This window comes from Erpetoichthys calabaricus, chromosome 7 (genome assembly GCF_900747795.2).
Source record: "Erpetoichthys calabaricus chromosome 7, fErpCal1.3, whole genome shotgun sequence".
Classification (NCBI taxonomy): Eukaryota; Metazoa; Chordata; class Cladistia; order Polypteriformes; family Polypteridae; genus Erpetoichthys; species Erpetoichthys calabaricus.
The window spans coordinates 186,657,372-186,682,301 of record NC_041400.2 but is presented as its reverse complement, the minus strand read 5'-3'; the positions used below and the strand labels follow the sequence as shown (position 1 = coordinate 186,682,301).

Genomic DNA, 24,930 nt, shown 5'->3' with positions numbered 1-24,930 from the left:
TGATTTATGAAAGACATATTTTTTTTAGTTTTTAGTACACTTTTTAACTTAATGTAAGCGTGTTTTTTTAAAAGTATTTTTTTTATAAAGATATTATTTTCAACTTTTTAGTCTTGGGTTTGTTTTAGTATAATTTTGTAATCATTTTTTTTAACAATTCCTTTGACGTTTATATGCACACATCTTCATACAAGATGCAGTTACTAGCGCCATCTATTTGTGAAATCTTGAACTATTCTAGATAGATAGATAGATAGATAGATAGATAGATAGATAGATAGATAGATAGATAGATAGATAGATAGATAGATAGATAGATAAACTTTATTAATCCCAAGGGGAAATTAACAAATTCATATTCTTCATATGAAATTAACATGGTTCAATTGATCAGTTAGTGAAACTGATTATCGACTCATGTATTCTCATCAGAAGTGAGTAAGTGTGAAAAATTTCAAGTCATTTGGACAATATGAAGTGGGTTAAATTTCGATTACAGGATTTATACCAGACAACAAACAGGTGAAGCTAATATAAGCGTGGTAATAAAAATGATATGGATATGACATTTGTGCTTATATTTTTCTCTGTTTCTGTATTGTCAACACAGCAGCAGTTTTGTTGGATACTGATTTTATACTTAAATAAAGAGCAGTCCTAATGGTTGTGTCTTTATTGTAAGTTATTTTATTTATTCTGGAAGAAAACTTATATCAGGATATTATATCTTAAATATTTGTCTTGAATGTAGCAATTAATTCTTTATTCAAACCTCTGCTAAAATATTTGGTTTCAGTTTGAGATAAAGACAACCCTAAAATTAGAGCACTGTGCTAGTTTTACCTTATTCTTTTGTAGGTGGACTGAAATTTATTGTATATATCATGCAAATATAGCTTAGTATGTGTTAAAATTCACTAAAATTCAGGATTTTTTAAATATCTTCTTTCTAATAATCAGAGGCACTCTCAGCAAGTCAAAATTTCTCACCCCATTGGCAGATCATTTTGCTTATTTCAAGCATTTATTTCTTAAAAATCAGATTTTATTTTCTTATTCTGTGATTTTTGCAAAATATTTTTCCTGTTTTAAGATGTATTCTCTGAGATGAAATATTGGACTACCTATTTGAAGATGAGCTAACTTGTTTCAAGTAACAGCACAATCATTCTCCACCGGTATTAAATAATTTTCCACTTATATTAGTGATTTGTTCTCTTGATCCTTGGCCTTCATTTTTCAGTATGCTAAAATTAAGAATGCAAAATAACTGAATTAAATATTATTTTCTAATATTCAGTGTGTTTTCACAGTAGAAAGTCTAATCTCAAGTAATTTGTTCTAAAAAACAGCATTTTCTACTTATTTCAAACCTTTCAACACCGATCAGAACTTTGTTATTTCTAGACTGGTGCTAACATATTTTAAGATGTCTTGTAAAATTATCTTGCTGCATGGACATATAATTTCACTAATATTAAGTCATTTTCTCCTGAATTCACTGTTTATATCAACGTTTCTCAACCTTTAAGTATTTGTGACCTGAGTTTTCATAACAATTTTAATCGCGCGTTTTTTTGAAAGGAGCCACTAATACCAATTTGTTCTTTTTTAATTAATGATATATCATAGATTATATTTTATTATACCTACTTAACTTTTATCAACATTTATCAAACTCTATATTTATTTTTCTAGTATCAGAATGTAGTTTAAGTTAATTTGTTTTGGTTTCAATAGATGTATTTTTCATATTTTTGATTCTTGTTTTCTTTTTTTCACATCTTTGCACCTCCCTTTTTGTTACTTCGCACCCCCCTAGGGGGTCCCGTCCCACAGATTGAGAACCACTGGTTTATATCTTGAATTTAGCTAAGCTTTTTTGCAGTGAAAAGCCATATAAGGAATTATTAACAAGAAAACCAAAATAAAACATTATACATACGTGAACACACATGTACCAACACACAAACATAAATAGCAATATAAAATTATGCAAAATAAAAATACATGCATAAGATGAACTCAGTAATAAAACATTAAAAAATAAAGATTTAACCACTGAAACTCACAAGCTATTAAGCAAGTGAATAAAAGTACTTTTTTAGCAAATACATAAAACTATGAAGTGTTTGAGCCGACCTTACTACGAGGGGTAGACTATTCCACAATTTAGGACCAGCCACTGCAAAAGCGAGATTGCCCCTCAGCTTCAACCACGTGTGTGGGACAGTAAGCAAGATCTGATCTGAAGAGCTCAGCTGCCTGGCTGACGAATATGGAACAATAAGATCAGCTAAGTACGGTGGAGTTGACCCATGTACAGTAGGGCTTTAAACACAAACACTAAAATCTTAAACTTTGAAAGTGCTAACTTTTTAACTTTTATTGAATGTTTTTAATGCATGCAACATTCCATACAATCAGAGTCCATCCATCCATCCATTGTCTCCCGCTTATCCGAGGTCGGGTCGCGGGGGCAGCAGCTTGAGCAGAGATGCCCAGACTTCCCTCTCCCCGGCCACTTCTTCTAGCTCTTCCGGGAGAATCCCAAGGCGTTCCCAGGCCAGTCGAGAGACATAGTCCCTCCAGCGTGTCCTGGGTCTTCCCCGGGGCCTCCTCCCGGTTGGACGTGCCTGGAACACCTCACCAGGGAGGCGTCCAGGAGGCATCCTGATCAGATGCCCAAGCCACCTCATCTGACTCCTCTCGATGCGGAGGAGCAGCGGCTCTACTCTGAGCCCCTCCCGGATGACTGAGCTTCTCACCCTATCTTTAAGGGAAAGCCCAGACACCCTGCGGAGGAAACTCATTTCAGCCGCTTGTATTCGCGATCTCGTTCTTTCGGTCACTACCCATAGCTCATGACCATAGGTGAGGGTAGGAACATAGATCGACTGGTAAATTGAGAGCTTCGCCTTGCGGCTCAGCTCCTTTTTCACCACGACAGACCGATGCAACGCCCGCATTACTGCGGATGCCGCACCGATCCGCCTGTCGATCTCACGCTCCATTCTTCCCTCACTCGTGAACAAGACCCCGAGATACTTGAACTCCTCCACTTGGGGCAGGATCTCGCTACCAACCCTGAGAGGGCACTCCACCCTTTTCCGGTTGAGGACCATGGTCTCGGATTTGGAGGTGCTGATTCTCATCCCAGCCGCTTCACACTCGGCTGCGAACCGATCCAGAGAGAGCTGAAGATCACGGCCTGATGAAGCAAACAGGACAACATCATCTGCAAAAAGCAGTGACCCAATCCTGAGCCCACCAAACCGGACCCCCTCAACACCCTGGCTGCGCCTAGAAATTCTGTCCATAAAAGTTATGAACAGAATCGGTGACAAAGGGCAACCCTGGCGGAGTCCAACTCTCACTGGAAACGGGTTCGACTTACTGCCGGCAATGCGGACCAAGCTCTGGCACTGATCGTACAGGGACTGAACAGCCCTTATCAGGGGGGCCGGTACCCCATACTCTCGGAGTACCCCCCACAGGATTCCCCGAGGGACACGGTCGAATGCCTTTTCTAAGTCCACAAAACACATGTAGACTGGTTGGGCAAACTCCCATGCACCCTCCAGGACCCTGCTAAGGGTATAGAGCTGGTCCACTGTTCCGTGACCAGGACGAAAACCACACTGTTCCTCCTGAATCCGAGGCTCGACTATCCGACGGACCCTCCTCTCCAGGACCCCTGAATAGACTTTTCCAGGGAGGCTGAGGAGTGTGATCCCTCTGTAGTTGGAACACACCCTCCGATCCCCCTTCTTAAAGAGGGGGACCACCACCCCGGTCTGCCAATCCAGAGGCACTGTCCCTGATGTCCATGCGATGTTGTAGAGGCATGTCAGCCAAGACAGTCCTACAACATCCAGAGCCTTGAGGAACTCCGGGCGTATCTCATCCACCCCCGGGGCCCTGCCACCAAGGAGTTTTTTGACCACCTCGGTGACCTCAGTCCCAGAGATGGGGGAGCCCACCTCTGAGTCCCCAGGCTCTGCTTCCTCATTGGAAGGCATGTTAATGGGATTGAGGAGGTCTTCAAAGTATTCCCCCCACCGACCCACAACGTCCCGAGTCGAGGTCAGCAGCGCACCATCCCCACCATATACAGTGTTGACACTGCACTGCTTCCCCTTCCCGAGACGCCGGATGATGGACCAGAATCTCCTCGAAGCCGTCCGAAAGTCATTCTCCATGGCCTCCCCAAACTCCTCCCACGCCCGAGTTTTTGCCTCAGCAACCACCAAAGCCGCATTCCGCTTGGCCTGCCGGTACCTATCAGCTGCCTCCGGGGTCCCACAGGACAAAAGGGTCCCGTAGGACTCCTTCTTCAGCTTGACGGCATCCTTCACCGCCGGTGTCCACCAATGGGTTCGGGGATTGCCGCCACGACAGGCACCGACCACCTTACGGCCACAGCTCCGGTCAGCTGCCTCAACAATAGAGGCACGGAACATGGCCCATTCGGACTCAATGTCCCCAACCTCCCTCGGGATGTGGTCGAAGTTCTGCCGGAGGTGGGAGTTGAAGCTACTTCTGACAGGGGGCTCTGCCAGACGTTCCCAGCAGACCCTCACAACACGTTTGGGCCTACCACGCCTGACCGGCATCCTCCCCCACCATCGAAGCCAACTCACCACCAGGTGGTGATCAGTTGACAGCTCCGCCCCTCTCTTCACCCGAGTGTCCAAGACATGTGGCCGCAAGTCCGACGACACGACCACAAAGTCGATCATCGAACTGAGGCCTAGGGTGTCCTGGTGCCAAGTGCATATATGAACACCCCTATGCTTGAACATGGTGTTCGTTATGGACAATCCGTGACGAGCACAGAAGTCCAATAACAAAACACCGCTCGGGTTCAGATCAGGGGGGCCATTCCTCCCAATCACGCCCTTCCAGGTCTCACTGTCATTGCCCACGTGAGCATTGAAGTCTCCCAGCAGAACGAGGGAGTCCCCAGAAGGTATGACCTCTAGCACCCCCTCCAGGGACTCCAAAAAGGGTGGGTACTCCGAACTGCTGTTCGGTGCATACGCACAAACAACAGTTAGGACCCGTCCCCCCACCCGAAGGCGAAGGGAGGCTACCCTCTCGTCCACCGGGGTAAACCCCAATGTACAGGCTCCAAGTTGGGGGGCAATAAGTATACCCACACCTGCTTGGCGCCTCTCACCGGGGGCAACTCCAGAGTGGTAGAGAGTCCAGCCCCTCTCAAGGAGATTGGTTCCAGAGTCCAAGCTGTGCGTCGAGGTGAGCCCGACTATATCTAGCCGGAACCTCTCAACTTCGCGCACTAGCTCAGGCTCCTTCCCCTTCAGAGAGGTGACATTCCACGTCCCAGGAGCCAGCTTCTGTAGCCGAGGATCGGACCGCCAAGGTCCCCGCCTTCGGCCACCACCCAACTCACACTGCACCCGACCTCCTTGGCCCCTCCCATAGGTGGTGAGCCCATGGGAAGGGGGACCCACGTTGCCTCTTCGGGCTGTGCCCGGCCGAGCCCCATGGGTGCAGGCCCGGCCACCAGGCGCTCGCCATCGAGCCCCACCTCCAGGCCTGGCTCCAGAGTGGGGCCCCGGTGACCCGCGTCCGGGCAAGGGAAAACGCCGTCCAAAATGGTTTTTCTTCATAGGAGGTTTGTTTAACCGCTCTTTGTCTCATCCCTCACCTAGGACCAGTTTGCCTTGGGTGGCCCTACCAGGGGCATAAAGCCCCGGACAACAGAGCTCCTAGGATCATTGGGACACGCAAACCCCTCCACCACGATAAGGTGACAGTTAAAGGAGGGGACAATCAGAGTCAAATTTAACAAAACTAAATTCAATTCAACCCCCCAGCCATGAGAAAGAGAGAAAGGCCAACAGCCAGAGCAACACTTTCGACAGTAGTATAGAGGGAAAGGAGTCTTCCTCCCCAATCATAATAATAATAATAATAATACATTTTATTTAATAGGTGCCTTTCCTAACACTCAAGGTCACCTTACAATGAAATTAAGCAACAGTAATCTCTATATATTTAAAATCCAATGTCTGACTGTCTGTCCACTTTTCATGAGAGAACTACTTAACAGGTTTAGATTTGGTTTTTTTTCTAGAATTTGCTTGACGGTTGATTTTCCAACTTCTCTTATCGCTCTAAGTATCATAGTTCGCTTGCGGTACCGATTTATTTCTGCAAATCCGAGAGACACACAGTGAGCCGAGTGGAGGGGGTTCCCTCCTCGCTCACGCGCAAGTCTCAGGGAGTGTACCTTACCTCTGCTTAGCTAGCGAACGAGACAACTACTTAACGGATTTAGATTTGTTTTTTTTCTAGAATTTCCTTGAACATTCCGGTTAATTTTCGACTTCTCTCATCGCTCTAAGTATCATAGTTCGCTTGCGGTACCGATTTATTTCTGTCAGTCTGAGTGACACGCAGTGAGCCGAGTGGAGGGGGTTCCCCTCCTCAGTCACACACGAGCCTCAGGGAGTGTACCTTACCTCTGCTTAGCTAGCAAACAAGAGAACCATAAGAAAATCGATCATAAAATCAGACCCCGACTTATACGCCCGTTCAAAAATGCGACGCTACATCTTTATTTTACATCTTCTTGCCTCCTCCAATCTCGTTTCTCAGATGCGTCATGTTTTGTTGCAGCAGCTCAGTTACCAATTTCTTTCGCTACTTCAAAGACATTTAAATTAAAACCATCTCATACAGATGATGAGACTCATTGCCCTCAATAGTAAGCAGCCTTCTGGGTGACTTCTGTTGTACCACATCCTCCATTAAGTCCAACCTGACTCCCAAGATAGAACCGACATTTTCAGTCAGATTTTTTATTATGTTGGCATCACCTCCACCGTCAAACAGAACTGGTGGCCGAATGGGCAGGACCTTCCTGATGTCTATGATCGTCTCCTTTGTGTTTTTGATGTCAAACTGCAGTTGGCTCACAGTTTGCACTGTTTGGTGAAATCCTTCACTATTGCCTTGTATTCCATCTCCTGCCTGCCACTTAAACAACATCTCATCTCCATTCCCTGTGGCTTCCTTACACCAGACACAACCCTGCTGGCGGCAAAGAGGTGGTTGGATGGGCAAAGCATCCCTGTCAAACTAAATCAAACGTACAAGTCCAATTGGAGCCTATGAAGTGCTTTCAATGGTGTCTTACGTTATACTGTGTAAGCCTGTGCTGTAAAAAGTCCGGGGTCCTAGAAACTATTGAAATCATCAGAACAAAAAATTGAAACATAGAGATGTCAGTTAATTTAAAGGAACTACTCTGGGCGTCTCTCTCCTAGGTTTCGTTTTGCTGATGTGCTCGCCTCGCTTGTGCATTAGCGGCGGGAGGAAAAGTAAAAGGGATACCATTTTGCCGATGTGCTTGCCTTGCTTGCGTAAGAGATTCTCTCTCTTTTCTCGGCGGTTTTACTTTGGCAACAGAGTCCCATTCTTCTTCAGACTCGTTAACTTGGGGCTGCCTTGCTGATGTAGTAGCTTCATGATGTAGTAGCCTCGCACTTCCAGGCCGGACTGTCCGCTTTTTACGAGAAAACTACTTAACGGATTTAGATTGGGTTTTTTTCTAGAATTTGCTTCAACATTCCGGTTGATTTTGCGACTAGAATCATAGTTCGCTTGCAGGAGCGATATATTTGCACAAATCCGAGACAGAGGCTGTGGGCCAAGGGTAGGAGAAAATGTGATGCCGGGAGTGGGGAGTCCGTCTACCCCTGGCCACATTTCAGAGTGTACCTTGCTTCCGCTTAGCTAGCAATACCTTCCTGCCTTACGGCCTGTGCTGGCTGGGATTAGCTCCAGCAGACCCCCGTGACCCTGTGTTTAGGATATAGCGGGTTGGAAAATGACTGCATGACTGCCTGGCCGACCTTTTTGTTTATTAACTTTTAAAGTTTGTCCTGTTTTAATGCTACGGGGGTGGAGCCACAGGGAATGGCTAGTTAGATATAAAACCAAAAAGGACAATAAAATCAAATAGCAATAAAGTATAGAGGTAGTAGCAAATACAAAGATAACAGGCTGTAAAAGTGTTAAATTCATAACTGGACCATTATATTGCTGCAGGTTAATTACAATCAGATGCATTACACTAATAAACAATATGCAGTTAGTTTCAGTGTATTTATAAAGCCGCGTCAGGAATGTGGATCTAAGAAAGACCACACAGGAACAGTAGCACTGCTTTGACGCTGGGTTCTGCCAGTCTGCAAAACCGAGAGGAGAAATTGCGTACGCCAGGGCATGAGTTACTGTGGAAATGTGCGTGGCTTTACGCCAAGTTTAGGTTTTATACATCGCGATTTGAGCGTGGAAACATTCGTACGCAACATTTCTGTGCGTACGCACCGTTTATACATGAGGCCCCAGATCTCTTGCATCAAAATTGGAGTTCAATAAATCAGAGTCTGATTCAGCAATAATATGCAATAAATAAATAATACACAAGAAGTATTTTGTTTTGCACATTCGCTTTGCTCTCTCGCCCGATGTTGATGCCATTCTAGACACTGTTTACTCTACGCTACTCACTCACATGCCAGGATTCGACGTGAAGTCAAAGAGTCTAACAGTCCTCCTAGCAAAGAGGGACTGCCTATAATGTAACGGCAAGTTTTATCGATGTTTACAGCTTATTTCTTTACACCCTCTGCCACTTTAGTCGACATCCACTCTCAACCACCTTGTGTTGACAAAAGTCGACATTCGCCCTAAAAGAGTTAATCTAAAATGTTATTGATTAGATCCTGACAGTTTTTTAAAATGTTTTGTACAGATCCTCTAAGTGAGAATTAGATTTTTTAACAATTTCAAATAGTATAAAACATCAGTTACCCACTGACTTAACAGAGGAGAGTTAGGTTTCTTCCATTTGAGCAAGATAAGTCTATGTGCTAATAGTGAGGTAAAGGCAATTCTAGTTTGTTTGTCCTTGTCCACTTTAAGTCCATCTGGGAGCCCACCAAACACAGCTGTTATGAGTGATTGTGACACCAAGGCTGTCCGAAAGGCATTTAAACATTTTGGTTCAGAATGATGTTAATTTGATGCAGGCTCAAAACATGTGGCCTAGCGAGGCTTGAGCTTGATTGCAACGTTTGCAGGTTGGATCTTGCCCTGGAAACATTTTGGACAATTTCAAATGAGACAGTTGTGCTCGAAAGCTTTTTGCATATGGAGCTCGAGTCAATTCTGTGCATGGCTACCTTACACTCCGTTTTTGAAATGTTGACTAAGAGACCCTTTTCCTACTGTACTCTGGGATCTTTGAAAGGAAGGGACTTTAAAATGTTTTTATGTATTATAGAAATGCTGCCTGAGTTCCCAAGACTGATCAATATCTCTTCTGGACTAGGAACAGGTGGGAGGTGAGGAAAACTGGGCAGATTTTGTTTAGCAAAGTTTCTAATTTGGAGATAGTGGGAAAAATTGTGTTGATGGGAAGCTAAATTTAGAGTGTAATTGTTCATAAGATGAAAAGGCATTATTTATATACAAATTTCTAAATGATTTAATCCCAAACGTTTTCCAAACATTATAAACTGTGTAAGTTTGAGAGGGTGGAAAAAGGTGGTGTGGAAGTATTCGGACCCAAACACGAACAGGCAGACACAGAATGTCCCAAAACACACGTTTATTACATCACACAAGAACACAGAAAAACCAATCACCATCAAATAGTCCTTCAGACTCCTTTCTTTCCTCACTACCGCCACCAACTCTTCCCAGGCAAGCTCCATCCTCTTTCACACGACTCCGGCTCCCGAGTGGAGTGAGGCGGCCTCTTTTATACAGTACTCGGAAGTACTCCAGGTGCTCCCCAATTAACATCCGGCAGCACTTCCAGGATGTGGCGGAAGTGTTGCCTGTGAGTTCAACTCCTCTTCTTGGCAGCACTTCCGGGTGTGACGGAAGTGCTGCGGACCACTTTTCCGGAGCTGTCCAGGCACTCCCTGGTGATGGCCACATCCCTCCATAGGGTTGAGCTTCCAAGCTCTGTGACCCGCCATGTAATCCTGGAAGGTCGCCCCCTTGTGGTCCAGGGAAGATACTGCCCTTTTCCCGATACTTCCCGTCTTCTGGCATCCCGGTCGGGCAAGGTCCCTGGACATCTGTCACAGTGGTTATCTTGTAGAGGTGCCACAGATAAACGCTTCTCTGTCTTGAAGTGCTTCCTGCATTGGTTACTACGTGAATGAAGGACAATTGGGCTGTTAGTATATTGGCGATAACTCATATTTACTGGGGTATAAAGCAAGGAATATAAAGGATTTAATTTCTATTGCCTGCGGTGGACTGGTGCCCTGCCCGGGGTTTGTTCCTGCCTTGCGCCCTGTGTTAGCTGGGATTGGCTCCAGCAGACCCCCGTGACCCTGTAGTTAGAATATAGCGGGTTGGATAATGGATGGATGGATTTCTATTGCAAACCAAGCTTGTGTGTGTTCATCTATGTGTGCCAATGTCCAGGTTTTTATAGCTTGTATGTTTGCCACCCAGTAATAAAACTGAAAATGAGGTAGTGCCATGCCATCTTCTGATTTCGGTCATTGTAGGGTCGCTTTTTGGATGTGTGGATATTTCGATTTCCAAATAAATGAGGTTATGACTGAATCTAATTTCTTCAAAAAAAAAAAAACCAAGAGACTTTTAATGTTTAATGTTCTCAATTTGATTTTCATTACTCAACATAAAAATGAAATGACACTAAATAGTGTGTCGTGTACATCTTCAGGGCTCTTGAAAGGTAGGTAATACCACTCTGAGTCAAGAGGGGGAGCTTTCGCTAACATATTTTCTTTCTCCATCTGCAGTATGGAGTACCATCATCCAGGAGACACATCACCTCAATTCTTCGCCTGTCCCAGAAGTCTCGTCAATTTCACAAAGTCCCTAAATAACCACCATGGCTGCCGGAAGTGACTGTTCCATTAGAACCCACGACAGAGAAGAAACTGAGCTCCTCCTCAGAAGTGTTTTTTATTTATTTATTTTTTGCTAAGCAGCCCTTTTGTTACACAGGAAAGACGTTGATTAACAACCTATTTTTAATTTTCTTTCGATTTTATCAAATGGGGAACATCAGGGTGGTGCCCCGACTCATTGTGCCGTCTACCCAGGGCCGTTTCTGACCTACTTGCTGGCCCATGCAAGAAAATCTGTCAAACAGACACACACACAATATGCTACTATCACAGGTTAATCATGCACAGCAAAAGTAAAAATCAATTGCAGCAGGGTCATTGGCCACTACACCACCTGGGATTTTAACCAATACACCACCAGGGACAACGTCATTATAAGGGGGATGGGGTGGAATGACACGTTTAACATCATATCAGGCACAATGCCTATACTTCCTTAGAAGGCTGGCGTTTCTTCAACATCTGCAATAAGATGCTGCAGATGTTCTACCAGACGGTTGTGGCGAGTGCCCTCTTCTATGCCGTGGTGTGCTGGGGAAGCAGCATTAAGAAGAAGGACGCCTCAAGCCTGGACAAACTGGTGAGGAAGGCAGGCTCTATTGTAGGCATGGAGCTGGAAAGTTTGACATCTGTGGCAGAGTGACGGGTGCTGAGCAGACTCCTGTCAATCATGGAGAATCCCCTGAATTCACTGAACAGGATCATCTCCAGACAGAGGAGCAGCTTCAGCAACAGACTGCTGTCACCGTTCTGCTCCACTGACAGATTGAGGAGATCGTTCCTCCCCCACACTGTGCGACTCTTCAATTCCACCCGGGGGGGTAAACGTTAACATTATACAAAGTTATTGTCTGTTTTTATCTGCATTTTTATTATTCTTTAATTTAATATTGTTTCTTTATCAGTATGCTGCTGCTGGAGTATGTGATTTTCCCCTTGGGATTAATAAAGTATCTATCTGATCTATCTATCTATTGATCTCACCTCCCTCACTCCCCTCAAAATTTTAACCAGTACACCACCAGGGCTTTATTTTTGGAGGTGGGGGGTGAGGGAGGGACAGTTGCCACTGTGCTTGTGTAGAGCTAATTGTTCCCTTGGTGGTGTAGTGGCCACAGTGTCCCTGCTGCAGTGCCATGGCTCCTGCCTCCAAGACCTCCTCTCTTCAGTCTCCCTCTCTCACCTTAGTACCTCCCGATCTGAGGAACACACCAAGCGGGTGGCAGAAATGACAGGAGGAAGCAGCCTGGACTCAGTCACTCACTGGAGCCTGGAGTGCACCTGTTGTGGCTGACAAGTGGAATATGAGGAGGGGACTTGGACTCACCTCTGTGTCCGTCTGCCAGGCCGCGCTTCACGTGGGAAGACCAGGGGGTGAGTTATGACTCCTGGACCTGACAGCGACTAACTGCCGAATTTGAAGCGGCTCTGCCTCACTGTCACGCACGTGGCACACAGGTATCGAGGAGGCCTCACGTCGCATGAAATGCCTGGCATGCTGCCTGCACTAGCACTGTATATGGCATGTATGTATGACAGATTATGTATGGTGTGCATAGAGCAGACAGTGAAGGCGCTGCTAGACAAATTTTTCTAAAACAAAATATAGACAGGAATCTCTACAGGACGGCACAGTGGCGCAGTGGGTAGCACTGCTGCCTCACAGTTAAGAGACCCGGGTTTGCTTCCCGGGTCCTCCCTGCGTGGAGTTTGCATGTTCTCCCTGTGTCTAAATGGGGTCCTCCAGGTGCTTCGGTTTCCTCCCACAGTCCAAAGACATGCAGGTTAGGTGCATTGGCAATTCTAAATTGTCCCTAGTGTGTGCTTGGTGTGTGTGCGTGTGTGTGTGTATGTGTGTGTGTGCACCCTGCGGTGGGCTGGGATTGGCTCTAGCAGACCCCTGTGACCCTGTAGTTAGGATACAGCGGGTTGGATAATGGATGGTTGGATCTCTACAGAGGTCTGCAGTAATGTGCCCTGAACACTAGAGGGCACCCTAGGCCCTTGCCTGGACAGCCTATACATATAAACTGTGTCCTGTGTCTATTTTTGCTTTATTACAAGTGCAGAGGCTACTGTTTGAATATGTGTGCATAATGCAAAGATCCAGAACATGATTAGAAGTTCAAGCAGGCGGAAGAAAAATGTACCAATACAGTGTGCAAAATACAAATGGAGCTGTGTTTAACTGATTAAGCTTTAGACTGATCAATCAATCAATTAATAAATTAATTCATTAATTTGCCCATCCATTAGCCTTCTCACAGAAGGAAAATACACAGCCAGAGAATAAACAGCAGAATACCCAATAAACAATAAAACCAAAAAATAAATCAATATTCTATCCTTAAAGATTATTGGAAACAGAAACGTATCTAATAATTTGGATTATTATCTCTCTTAAAAAATATAGGAAAATAAAGATACCACATTGGTTTCTCAGAGCAATGCCATAGGGAAACCATCTTTGGCTCTCATAAGAACTACCCACGTGAAGGTTCCAGAAAGAACCTTTTAATTAAGTCTACTATCTATCTATCTATCTATCTATCTATCTATCTATCTATCTATCTATCTATCTATCTATCTATCTATCTATCTATCTATCTATCTATCTACTAGCTCTGCTACCCATCTAGGACGTGTTGACATCTAAGTAATAATATAATAATAATAATTCATTACATTTATATAGCGCTTTTCTCAGTACTCAAAGCGGTATCCACACAGGGAGGAACCGGGAAGCGAACCCACAATCTTCCACAGTCTCCTTACTGCAAGTAATCAACGCAGACCCCAACATTCACATTTGCGGTGTACAATCTATTGTAATGTATTTTGCAATGCACGTAGTTATAAAATGCAAAGCATTTGTCATTTCAACAGATGGCACATCATAGACATTTCTAGTAATTAAATGCATTGCATGTGTGATTCCAAGAGATGGCGCAACTGTTTCTGTGCCATTTGGTATGGGATTCATAAAAGAAGTGGTAATGTCTGTGATGCGCCATCTGTTGGATAATAAAGACACAGCAACTGGATGGAACCACAAATACACAGACACTTACCTTTTTATTAAGGTGGATAGAGCAGCACATCAAGCTTTTCAACATTAGAACTTTAATAATTGCAGCAGTTTCCACATGAAAACCAGTCACTAACTCCAAAGGGTATCAAGCATGTGTGACAAATTAGAAGCCCTGTTGCAATTTTTTGTGGCTTAGGAAATGGTCACTCTGAACAACATGTTTCGAGCTAGCGACTCTTCTTCAGGGCCTTTTATTTCTTTTATTAAAGTGGGCAATCAGTTCCATAAAAACACACTGTGAAACACCAATGGGTTCTTTATTTGAAAGGGATTCTTGCTGCACTCTTAAAAATCAAAGTGCCAGAGTGGTTCTTCAGAGTCATGCCAAAGGTGAACCATTTTTGGTTCTCAAAAGACCCATCCTCATGAAGGTTCTAGAAAGAACTTTTATTTATCTAGATCAGTAACAGACTCCACACAGTAAATAACCATAAATAGATATGGTAACAGATTTGTGAAATACTAATGGATCTTGATTTTAAAGGGGCTCTTGATGCATACAACCAGTAACACAGGCAAAGTTCATGTTTTCTTAATCTGTTAATATCCTGCTACATTACCTACTATACATTAAAGATTTCAGTTTAAAAAAACTTCTGAGTATGTGGATATAAAGCACACAGAGCCAACTTCCTATAGAAGAACCCTTCTAAGAATGACATGGTTCTTTGTTAAGCAATAGTTCTACGAGGAGCCACACAACCCAGTAAAGAGCAATACAGTGCCATTAAAGAATCAGTATTTTAAAGAGACTACATACAGTATATTAACACAACTTTTTTTATTCGTTTTTGAATGCTGTTAGTATTCTGCTAGGTAGCCCACTACACATTAAAGAGTTTTGTTTCATCCATATATTATATTGTGATGCAAGGGAAGGTCTTTTAAGGCAGGCAGAGTTGTGTAGTGGTTAAGGCTTTGATCTTCATAACCTGAGGTTATGGACCGAAATCCCACTGCTGACACTCTACAACAATTCTATAAGTCACCATGGGATAAAGGCGTCAGCCAACTAGTTAAGTCAGTACGATATTAGGCACCTCTTCAAAGCCCAAAGAGCCAATTTCATATGCAAAGGACCCTTCCTAGAATGAAATGATTCTCTGGCAAGCAAAAGGTTTTCTACAAGGAATCACACAAGCCAGTAAAGTGCCATTACAGAACTGTCATTTGGACGAGTGCACGTCATCTCTGTCCTATGAGCACTGCTCCCTAGTGCATTTCTATCCAGCCCCCCACCACCCCCCCACATCATAACCCCCCCCCCCCCCCCCAGAATGAATCTGTATTTTTTTTCAGTTCAATAGGACAATGTAGCAAGTATGAGAATATATTAAGAAAATCTGTAATACAACATGTGTATACATAAAAGTGCGCAGCCGGGTGCCGTGAATCCCCTAAAGCAGTTCAGACGGGCTGAGTTGTTATTTGTAAAGGATTTGCAGGTAATCCGCATTTATATAAAATATGTGGCACTTTACATTACAACACTAAGATTAAACTGATAAAGCTCCTTCAAATAACTATGGCACACTACTCTGTATATGCAGAATATATGAGATATGTTTGTGTGTGCTTTATATATCTATCTATAATTCTCTCTCTCTCTATATACATTATATATATATATATATATATATATATATATATATATATATATATATATATATATATTCTGTATATCTATCCATCTATCTATCTAAGATAAGGCACGATAGATAGATAGATAGATAGATAGATAGATAGATAGATAGATAGATAGATAGATAGATAGATAGATAGATCCTTTCATATCTATCTATCTATTACCTTTCATATCTATCTATCTGTTAGATAGACAGATGTTATATAGTACCTTTCATATCTATCTATCATTATATAGTGCCTTTCATTATCTATCTATCTATCTATCTATCTATCTATCTATCTATCTATCTATCTATCTATCTGTTAGACAGACAGATGTTATATAGTACCTTTCATATCTATCTATCATTATATAGTGCCTTTCATTATCTATCTATCTATCTATCTATCTATCTATCTATCTATCTATCTATCTATCTATCTATTACCTTTCAGATCTATCTATCTGTTAGATCGACAGATAGATAGATAATGAAAGGCACTATATAATAGATAGATAGATAGATAGATAGATAGATAGATAGATAGATAGATAGATAGATAGATAGATAGATAGATAGATAGATAGATATGAAAGGTACTATATAACATCTATCTATCTATCTATCTATCTATTATATAGTGCCTTTCATTATCTATCTATCTGTCGATCTAACAGATAGATAGATAGATAGATGTTATATAGTACCTTTCATATCTATCTATCTATCTATCTATCTATCTATTACCTTTCAGATCTATCTATCTGTTAGATCGACAGATAGATAGATAATGAAAGGCACTATATAATAGATAGATAGATAGATAGATGTTATATAGTACCTTTCATATCTATCTATCTATCTATCTATCTATCTATCTATTATATAGTGCCTTTCATTATCTATCTATCTGTCGATCTAACAGATAGATAGATCTGAAAGGTAATAGATAAATAGATAGATAAATAGATAGATAGATAGATAGATAGATAGATAGATAGATAGATAATGAAAGGCACTATATAATGATAGATAGATATGAAAGGTACTATATAACATCTGTCTGTCTAACAGATAGATAGATAGATAGATGTTATATAGTACCTTTCATATCTATCTATCTATCTATCTATCTATCTATCTATCTATCTATCTATCTATCTATCTATCTATCTGTTAGACAGACAGATGTTATATAGTACCTTTCATATCTATCTATCATTATATAGTGCCTTTCATTATCTATCTATCTATCTATCTATCTATCTATCTATCTATCTATCTATCTATCTATCTATCTATTACCTTTCAGATCTATCTATCTGTTAGATCGACAGATAGATAGATAATGAAAGGCACTATATAATAGATAGATAGATAGATAGATAGATAGATAGATAGATAGATAGATAGATAGATAGATAGATAGATAGATAGATAGATATGAAAGGTACTATATAACATCTATCTATCTATCTATCTATTATATAGTGCCTTTCATTATCTATCTATCTGTCGATCTAACAGATAGATAGATCTGAAAGGTAATAGATAGATAGATAGATAGATAGATAGATAGATAGATAGATAGATAGATAATGAAAGGCACTATATAATGATAGATAGATATGAAAGGTACTATATAACATCTGTCTGTCTAACAGATAGATAGATAGATAGATAGATAGATAGATAGATAGATAGATAGATAGATAGATAGATAGATAGATAGATAGATAGATAGATAGATAGATATGAAAGGTACTATCTATCTATCTATCTATCTATCTATCTATCTATCTATCTATCTATCTATCTATATAACAGATAGATAGATAGATATCAGGTAAGTCTGCATACAGCTTGTCGATGCTGTAGTGGGTCCGAGTGACACATTTCCAGTTACACGCATGCCATTTGTATTTTTTGTCTCTACCACGAAACGATCTTAAAAGATTCTCATGCTAACTTCGCATGAAGCCAGAAGAAAGCAGCAGACGTAGACACGATTGGATCTTCTCCTAACACACTTTCGCCAAGGTGAGTATTGCCGGTTCGTGCGCTGCACTTTCGTGCGGAAAGGCCGCTTGAAATTCGCACCCACTCTGTGAAATGAGACGTGAACGGGCAGAGCAGAGAGCACCCCGCGCGCTTCTTATTATTAATGAACGGAGTTGCTTCTGTTATTTTACATTATTCAAAAAATGGGCTCTCTGTTTGGAAATATTAACTTGTACTGTAATAGGCAGTGAGGCGTAGTAGTTAAGGCTGTGGTCTTCAAACCTGAGGTTGTGGGTTAAAATCCGTGTGACCCTGTGCAGACCACTTCACCTGCGTGCGTTCCAACTAGAAAAACAAAAGCAGTGTATCTCCCAGATGTTGCATGCCGTCTATATTAATCCGGAGCAGGCACATTACATAACGCCTGTTTTATAAAACTTTTTTTTTTCCTGGAGGTCGGTCTAAGTTTGTTAAGTTGCATATCAAGTAAGACTTTAAGATATTTACTGCCTGATCTTTGGAAAACTGAGAATCGGCACTTATTACTTGTGATTCAGGGGATACTATAAATTACTTTTACTTAGTAGTGCTTTAAAAAGATTATCACTTTCATTTATTATTCAACGATCGCGTGAATATGTCAAGGCTGCCCGAGTATCTTCTCTTGTCTTGTTGCATTATTTAATCATTTTAACCCAAAGAGACAGACGCACAAATGAATTCTCCCTGTGCAATATCTATTCTTTGACGTTCAAACACAAACTTAACAATCATTATTTATTTAATCAGTGTGTTAAGAAGTCTCATTAGCAATCCTGATTCATTGGCTGAGCGTTTAGCGATTTGCATTAATTCCAAAACAAAACAAAAAAAAACCCAGCGCGTCAATAAGCCGCGATCTCTGATTGACACCTGTCAAAGTTGCGCTCGGCATTTTTCTCCTTAGAGCCAAAATATCCCCGATACGATTGACCATTCCGAAACACAAAACGCCTTTTCCTTCTTTATATATTAAAAATAATACTGCTAATAATAAAGCTTACCTCTTATGCAGAACGCTGCCCAAATGCAGATCGCCCAAACATATCCAGATATCCTGTGAGTCGGCATGTTCTTCAGCTGGTATTCTCAGCGAAGGAGATTTGGGGAAGGTGAAGAGGAAAACATTGGACGAGGGGAGAAAAAAATAGCTGGCAGATCGTCTTCCCAAATAAGCCCAGGACGCCGCTTCAGTTACGTTTCAACAACAATCAAAAAGTAGTTTTCCAAGGAATAACAATACAATCTCTGTAGTTCAGTGAGCTGAGCGGCCATCCATTCCGAAATACATAAATTTAAAAAAAGAGGTGGGAGGGCGTGTTTGTAGGGGTAGAGGGAGGAGGTGTTAGCCAGCCAAGAGATCGTGATGTTCTCGTTAAAGCTCACACCATCCAACCAACCTGCACGCTCCCAGATGCCCTCCTGTCAGCGTTTGACCGGTGCACTGGGACTAGTGAGCGCCGCCTTCCCAGTCTACCTGTGCACGGCTAACGGGCACCTCCGCTACACCAGCTAGTGCACCCGCGTTACGGGGTGGGGGGTTAGGTGGGACAACCAATCAGAAAAAAAAGAAAAAAAAAAAACACACAGTGATCTCTGCACAAAACAATGATCTGTGCTGCTAGTGCTGTTATATTAGCTGCGAAAACTCTGGGAATAATCGACGAAACACACGCACACACACGCATACAGTACTTCTAACGGTACCTGGTGCGTTACGCTCTTGAAATGTCGAAGCGCATGTTTCGATAAGCATAACATATAAAAGCTCAATTGGGAAACAAATTGGCAATTTATTTGAATTGCAGAAAGACCACAACACGTGTATTGGACGGGGATTTCTCGCTTCGTTACATCACATTGTCATACTTGATTAATCCGGTTGAGAGTTGGGGTTGGGGGTTTGGAGCCCGGGAGAGAACTTGAGTCCATCGCAGGACCCCGGGCTTTTTTTCCTAACAGAACCAGTTTGTCTTTGAGAGGTAAGCACATGGAGAGATGGTGCAGACTCCACACAGATGATCAGATAATAAATACAAGGCAGGGGGAAAGCCCTGGAGAGAACGTTAGTCCTTCGCAGGAACCCAATCATTTATTTATTTTTTTTAACAGAATCAGTTTGTCTTTCGACATAATGGAGGATAAGGCACGAGGATCATATAAAGACTTATATATCAAGCGAGATTTAAACCTAGGATTCCGGATCCGTGAAGCAGCAGCGCTATCCGCTGAGCCACCGTGCCGCCCGAGCAGGTTTCTTTTCATAGGGCAAATTCATACAGTGCTGGGTTTCTTAAAGTAATGGACACAAAATTGGCAAATTTTAGCTCTACTTGACTTTATTACCCTTCTCTCAGTTTACTTCTCTGTCAAGATGCTCATGTAACCTGTGTGTGTGTGCGAGACCATCAATTATGTTGTCTGTTAGGCTTTTCTCTGAATTCACTATCTTACTCTTCTCTATTTATTTATCTGGTTTAGGACAATGATATACTGTATACTGTATTCCCTGCTGTTCTTTCTTAAACTCTGTAAAGCGCCTTGAGCATGGGAAAGGTGCTATATAAATAAAATGTATTATTATCAAGTCGAGTTTTGAATGTCCCTAAAGTCCTACTGTCTACCACACTACTTGTTCTCTGTATGAAGAAAAACTTCCTAATTTTTGTGTGAAATTTCCCCTTCACAAGTTTCCAACTGAGTCCCCATGTTCTTGATGAACTAATTTTAAAATAACCGTCTCGATCCACTGGACTATTTCCCTTCATAATTTTAAACACTTCAGTCATGTCACCCTTTAATCTTCTTTTGCTTAAACTGTAAAGGCTCAGCTTTTTTAATCTTTCCTCATAACTCATCCCCTGTAGTCCCTGAATCAGCCGAGTTGCTCTTCTCTGGACCTTTTCTAGCGCTGTTATGTCCTTTTTGTAGCCTGGAGACCAAAACTACACCCAGTACTCCAGATGAGGCCTCACCAGTGTGTTATAAAGCTTGCGCAGAACCTCCTGTGACTTGTACGGCTCACATCAGGGCGCTATATAACCTGACATTCTGTTAGCCTTCTTAATGGCTTCTGAACACTGTCTGGAAGTCGATAGCTTAGAGTCCACAGTGACTCCTAAATCCTTCACATATGATGGACTTTTGATTTACAGTCCTCCCATTGTGTATTCAAACCTCACATTTTTACTTTCTATGTGTAATAGTTTACATTCATCCATCCATCCATCCATCCATTTTCCAACCCGCTGAATCCAAACACAGGGTCACGTGGGTCTGCTGGAGCCAATCCCAGCCAACACAGGGCACAAGGCAGGAACCAATCCCAGGCAGGGTGCCAATTTACCGCAGTACTTTACATTCACTGACATTAAATTTCATCATCCACAAATCTGTCCAGGCCTGTACGCTGTCTAAGTCCCTCTGGGATGTTTCTTGATTCTCAATTATCTGCCAATCCACCTATCTTGGTATCATCTCCAAACTTGCTACTTATATTCCTATCCAAATCATTTATATATTTTTTAAAATAACAGTGGCCCCAGCACTGACCCCTGCTGGACACCACTCTTTTAACGTCACCCAATCCTGATGAGGTTCCTCACACTATCACCCTCTGCTTCTTGAGTCTGAGCCAATTCTACACCCACCTAAGCACCGCACCCTGAACTCCCACTTCTTTTAGTTTGAGGCTCAACCTCCCTTATGGCACTTCTCATGTGGATGTGATGTGATATTTAAAACAACATCTTGTATATGAAGAAAGTAAATCTCATAATGAAATTAAACACTGTCACCTGAGTTTGATGCCCAACCTCTCATGTGGCATCTTATCGAATGCTTTCTGAAAGTCCAGATAAGTGATATCTTCTACTCCACTGTGGTTATATCCTTTTGTTGGTTCCTCATAGAATTCCAGCATGTTGGTAAAATACAACCTCCCTCGTCTGAATTAATGCTGACTGCTCAGTAAAATTCCTATTCTTGCCATGTGCTGCTCAATCTTATCCTTCATTATTCCTTTCATTAATTTTCCTGTGATGCAAGTTATGCTTTCTGGCTTATAGCTGCCTGGATCTGCCCTGTCACCCTTTTTGTATACTGGGATGATATTTGCCATTTTCCAGTCCTTCAGAATTTCCCCAGTGTGCAGTGACTTCCTAAAAAGGTTTATTATCTGTACTTGCTTACCTTCTTAATACAATACAATACAATACAATTTATTTTTGTATATCTCAAAATCACACAAGAAGTGCCACAATGGGCTTTAACAGTTCTAGCCTTTTAACAGCCCCCCAGACTTGACTCACTAAGAAGACAAGGAAAAACTCCCAAAAAATCCCTAGTTGGGAAATAAAAATGGAACAAACCTCGGGATAGTCGGATCAAGGAGAGACCCCTTTCCAGGTAAGTTTGGTGTGCAGTGGGAGTCAAAAAAGGAGGTAAATACAATACAATACCCAGAAGAGAACACAAGGAATCCTCAATAGATACAGATAGATAGATAGATAGATAGATAGATAGATAGATAGATAGATAGATAGATAGATAGATAGATAGATAGATAGATAGATAGATAGATAGATAGATAGATAGATAGATAGATACTTTATTAATCCCAATGGGAAATTCACAATATAATAGTGCAATAGAAATATTACAAGTACTGAGCAGAATTCAACAATAGATGATATTCCATAATACAATTTGGATTTGTTCAGAGTCCTGGAGACCTCAACCATCAAGCTGCCTCCACCTATTGGCCATTCCACAGCTGAGTCAGTGCTGGGCCAGCCAATCCTGACGATTCCTGTGATCCTCCATCAGAGATGACTTTACCTTATGCAGGCAAAACAACTTGGCAGGTGGGCAGTGGCACCAAGTGCCACATTTGAGTGTCGAGAAGAGAAACAGAACAGGTTAGGGTTAGTAACAAATTCTAACTATCATATTACTTATGTTTTAGTTCTCAAGAACTTTACTTCTTAAGAACTCAAGGATAAATATTATCAATAGAATCCATACTTGACAAAGAATCATTTCTTTCTTAGGAATGCGCTTTAGCATATGAAATTGCTTCTTTGGGCTTTGAAAAGTTTCCTGATATTCAATAAGTGCCAGGGAGCGCAGCACATAAAGCTACTCAACAGTGGAGTTTTCAAATGTCCATTGATTGGAACTTTAATAATTACAACAGTTTCCACATAAAAACCAGTCATTAATTCCAAGAGGTGTCAAACAAGTGTGACAAATTAAAAGCCCTGTTTTGATTTTTGTAGCTTGGGCAATGATAACTCTGACCAATAAGTTTCCAGTTAACGACAGGGCTTTTTATTTCTTTTATTAAAGTGGGCAATTAGTTCCATAAAAAAAACATAAATTGATGATAACAGATTTGTGAAACACCAATGGGTTCTTTATTTTGAAAGGATTCTTGCTACACTTAAAAATGAAAGGTGCCAGAGTGGTTCTTCAGAGTGATGCTATACAGGAATCATTTTTAGTTCCCAAGAGGCCCATCCACATGAAGGTTCCAGAAAATACTTTTATTTATTTAGATATGCAACAGGCTCCACACAGAAAATGACCATGAACAGATGTGGTAACAGATTTGTGAAAAACCAATTGGTCATCATTTCAAAAGGACTCTTGCTGCATATAACAACGCAGGTCAAGTCCGGGTTTTCTTAGTCTGTTAATGTCCTGCAAGGTAGCCTACCATACATTAAAGATTTCCGTTTTTTTTCTACATATTAGGAAGTTTTTTACGGAAGCTTATTCCCGTCACTCAAAAAAAAAAAAAAAAAACAATGATTGTGTTATATCGCAAAAGAATTGCGTTATTTCACAATGATGATTGCGTTCACAATAATGATTGCGTTATGTCACAAAAGAATTGTGTTATTTCACAATAATGATTACGTTATATTGCGAAAGAATTGCGTTATTTCTCAATACTGATTGCGTTATATCGCAAAAGAATTGCATTATTTCTCAATAATAATTGCATTATGTCGCAAAAGAATTGCGTTATTTCACAATGATGATTGCGTTCACAATAATGATTGCGTTATGTCACAAAAGAATTGTGTTATTTCACAATAATGATTACGTTATATTGCAAAAGAATTGTGTTATTTCCCAATACTGATTGCGTTATATCGCAAAAGAATTGCATTATTTCTCAATAATGATTGCATTATGTCGCAAAAGAATTGCGTTATTTCTCAATAATAATTGCATTATGTCGCAAAAGAATTGTGTTATTTCTCAATAATAATTGCATTATGTCGCAAAAGAATTGTGTTATTTCACAATGATGATTGCGTTCACAATAATGATTGCGTTATGTCACAAAAGAATTGTGTTATTTCACAATAATGATTACATTATATTGCAAAAGAATTGCGTTATTTCACAATGATGATTGCGTTCACAATAATGATTGCGTTATGTCACAAAAGAATTGTGTTATTTCACAATAATGATTACGTTATATTGCAAAAGAATTGTGTTATTTCCCAATACTGATTGCGTTATATCGCAAAAGAATTGCATTATTTCTCAATAATGATTGCATTATGTTGCAAAAGAATTGCGTTATTTCACAATGATGATTGCGTTCACAATACTGATTGCATTATATCGCAAAAGAATTGCATTATTTCTCAATAATAATTGCATTATGTCGCAAAAGAATTGCGTTATTTCCCAATAATGATTGCATTATGTCGCAAAAGAATTGCGTTATTTCCCAATAATGATTGCGTTAGATTGCAAAAAAATTGCATTTTTCCGCAATAATGATTACATTATATCACAAAAGAATAGCATTATTTCTCAATAATAATTGCATTATGTCGCAAAAGAATTGCGTTATTTCCCAATAATGATTGCGTTAGATTGCAAAAAAATTGCATTTTTCCGCAATAATGATTACATTATATCACAAAAGAATAGCATTATTTCTCAATAATAATTGCATTATGTCGCAAAAGAATTGTGTTATTTCTCAATAATATTTGCGTTATGTCACAAAAGAATTGTGTTATTTCACAATAATGATTACGTTATATTGCAAAAAAATTGCATTATTTCTCAATACTGATTGTGTTATATCGCAAAAGAATTGCATCATTTCTCAATAATGATTGCATTATGTTGCAAAAGAATTGCGTTATTTCACAATGATGATTGCGTTCACAATACTGATTGCATTATATCGCAAAAGAAT

General features: G+C 41.0%; 1 protein-coding gene across 1 annotated transcript in view; it reads right to left on the bottom strand.

Annotated features, from left to right (window-relative positions):
- chrna8 (cholinergic receptor, nicotinic, alpha 8) overlaps positions 1 to 19,227 on the bottom strand; it is a 474,679-nt gene extending 455,452 nt beyond the window's left edge. Inside the window, exon 1 of the mRNA XM_028805834.2 lies at positions 18,701 to 19,227. Coding sequence (XP_028661667.1) covers positions 18,701 to 18,767 — 67 coding nt within the window. The 5' untranslated portion in view covers positions 18,768 to 19,227. The remainder of the gene's footprint in view (positions 1 to 18,700) is intronic.
- Between the last annotated feature and the right edge of the window lie 5,703 nt (positions 19,228 to 24,930).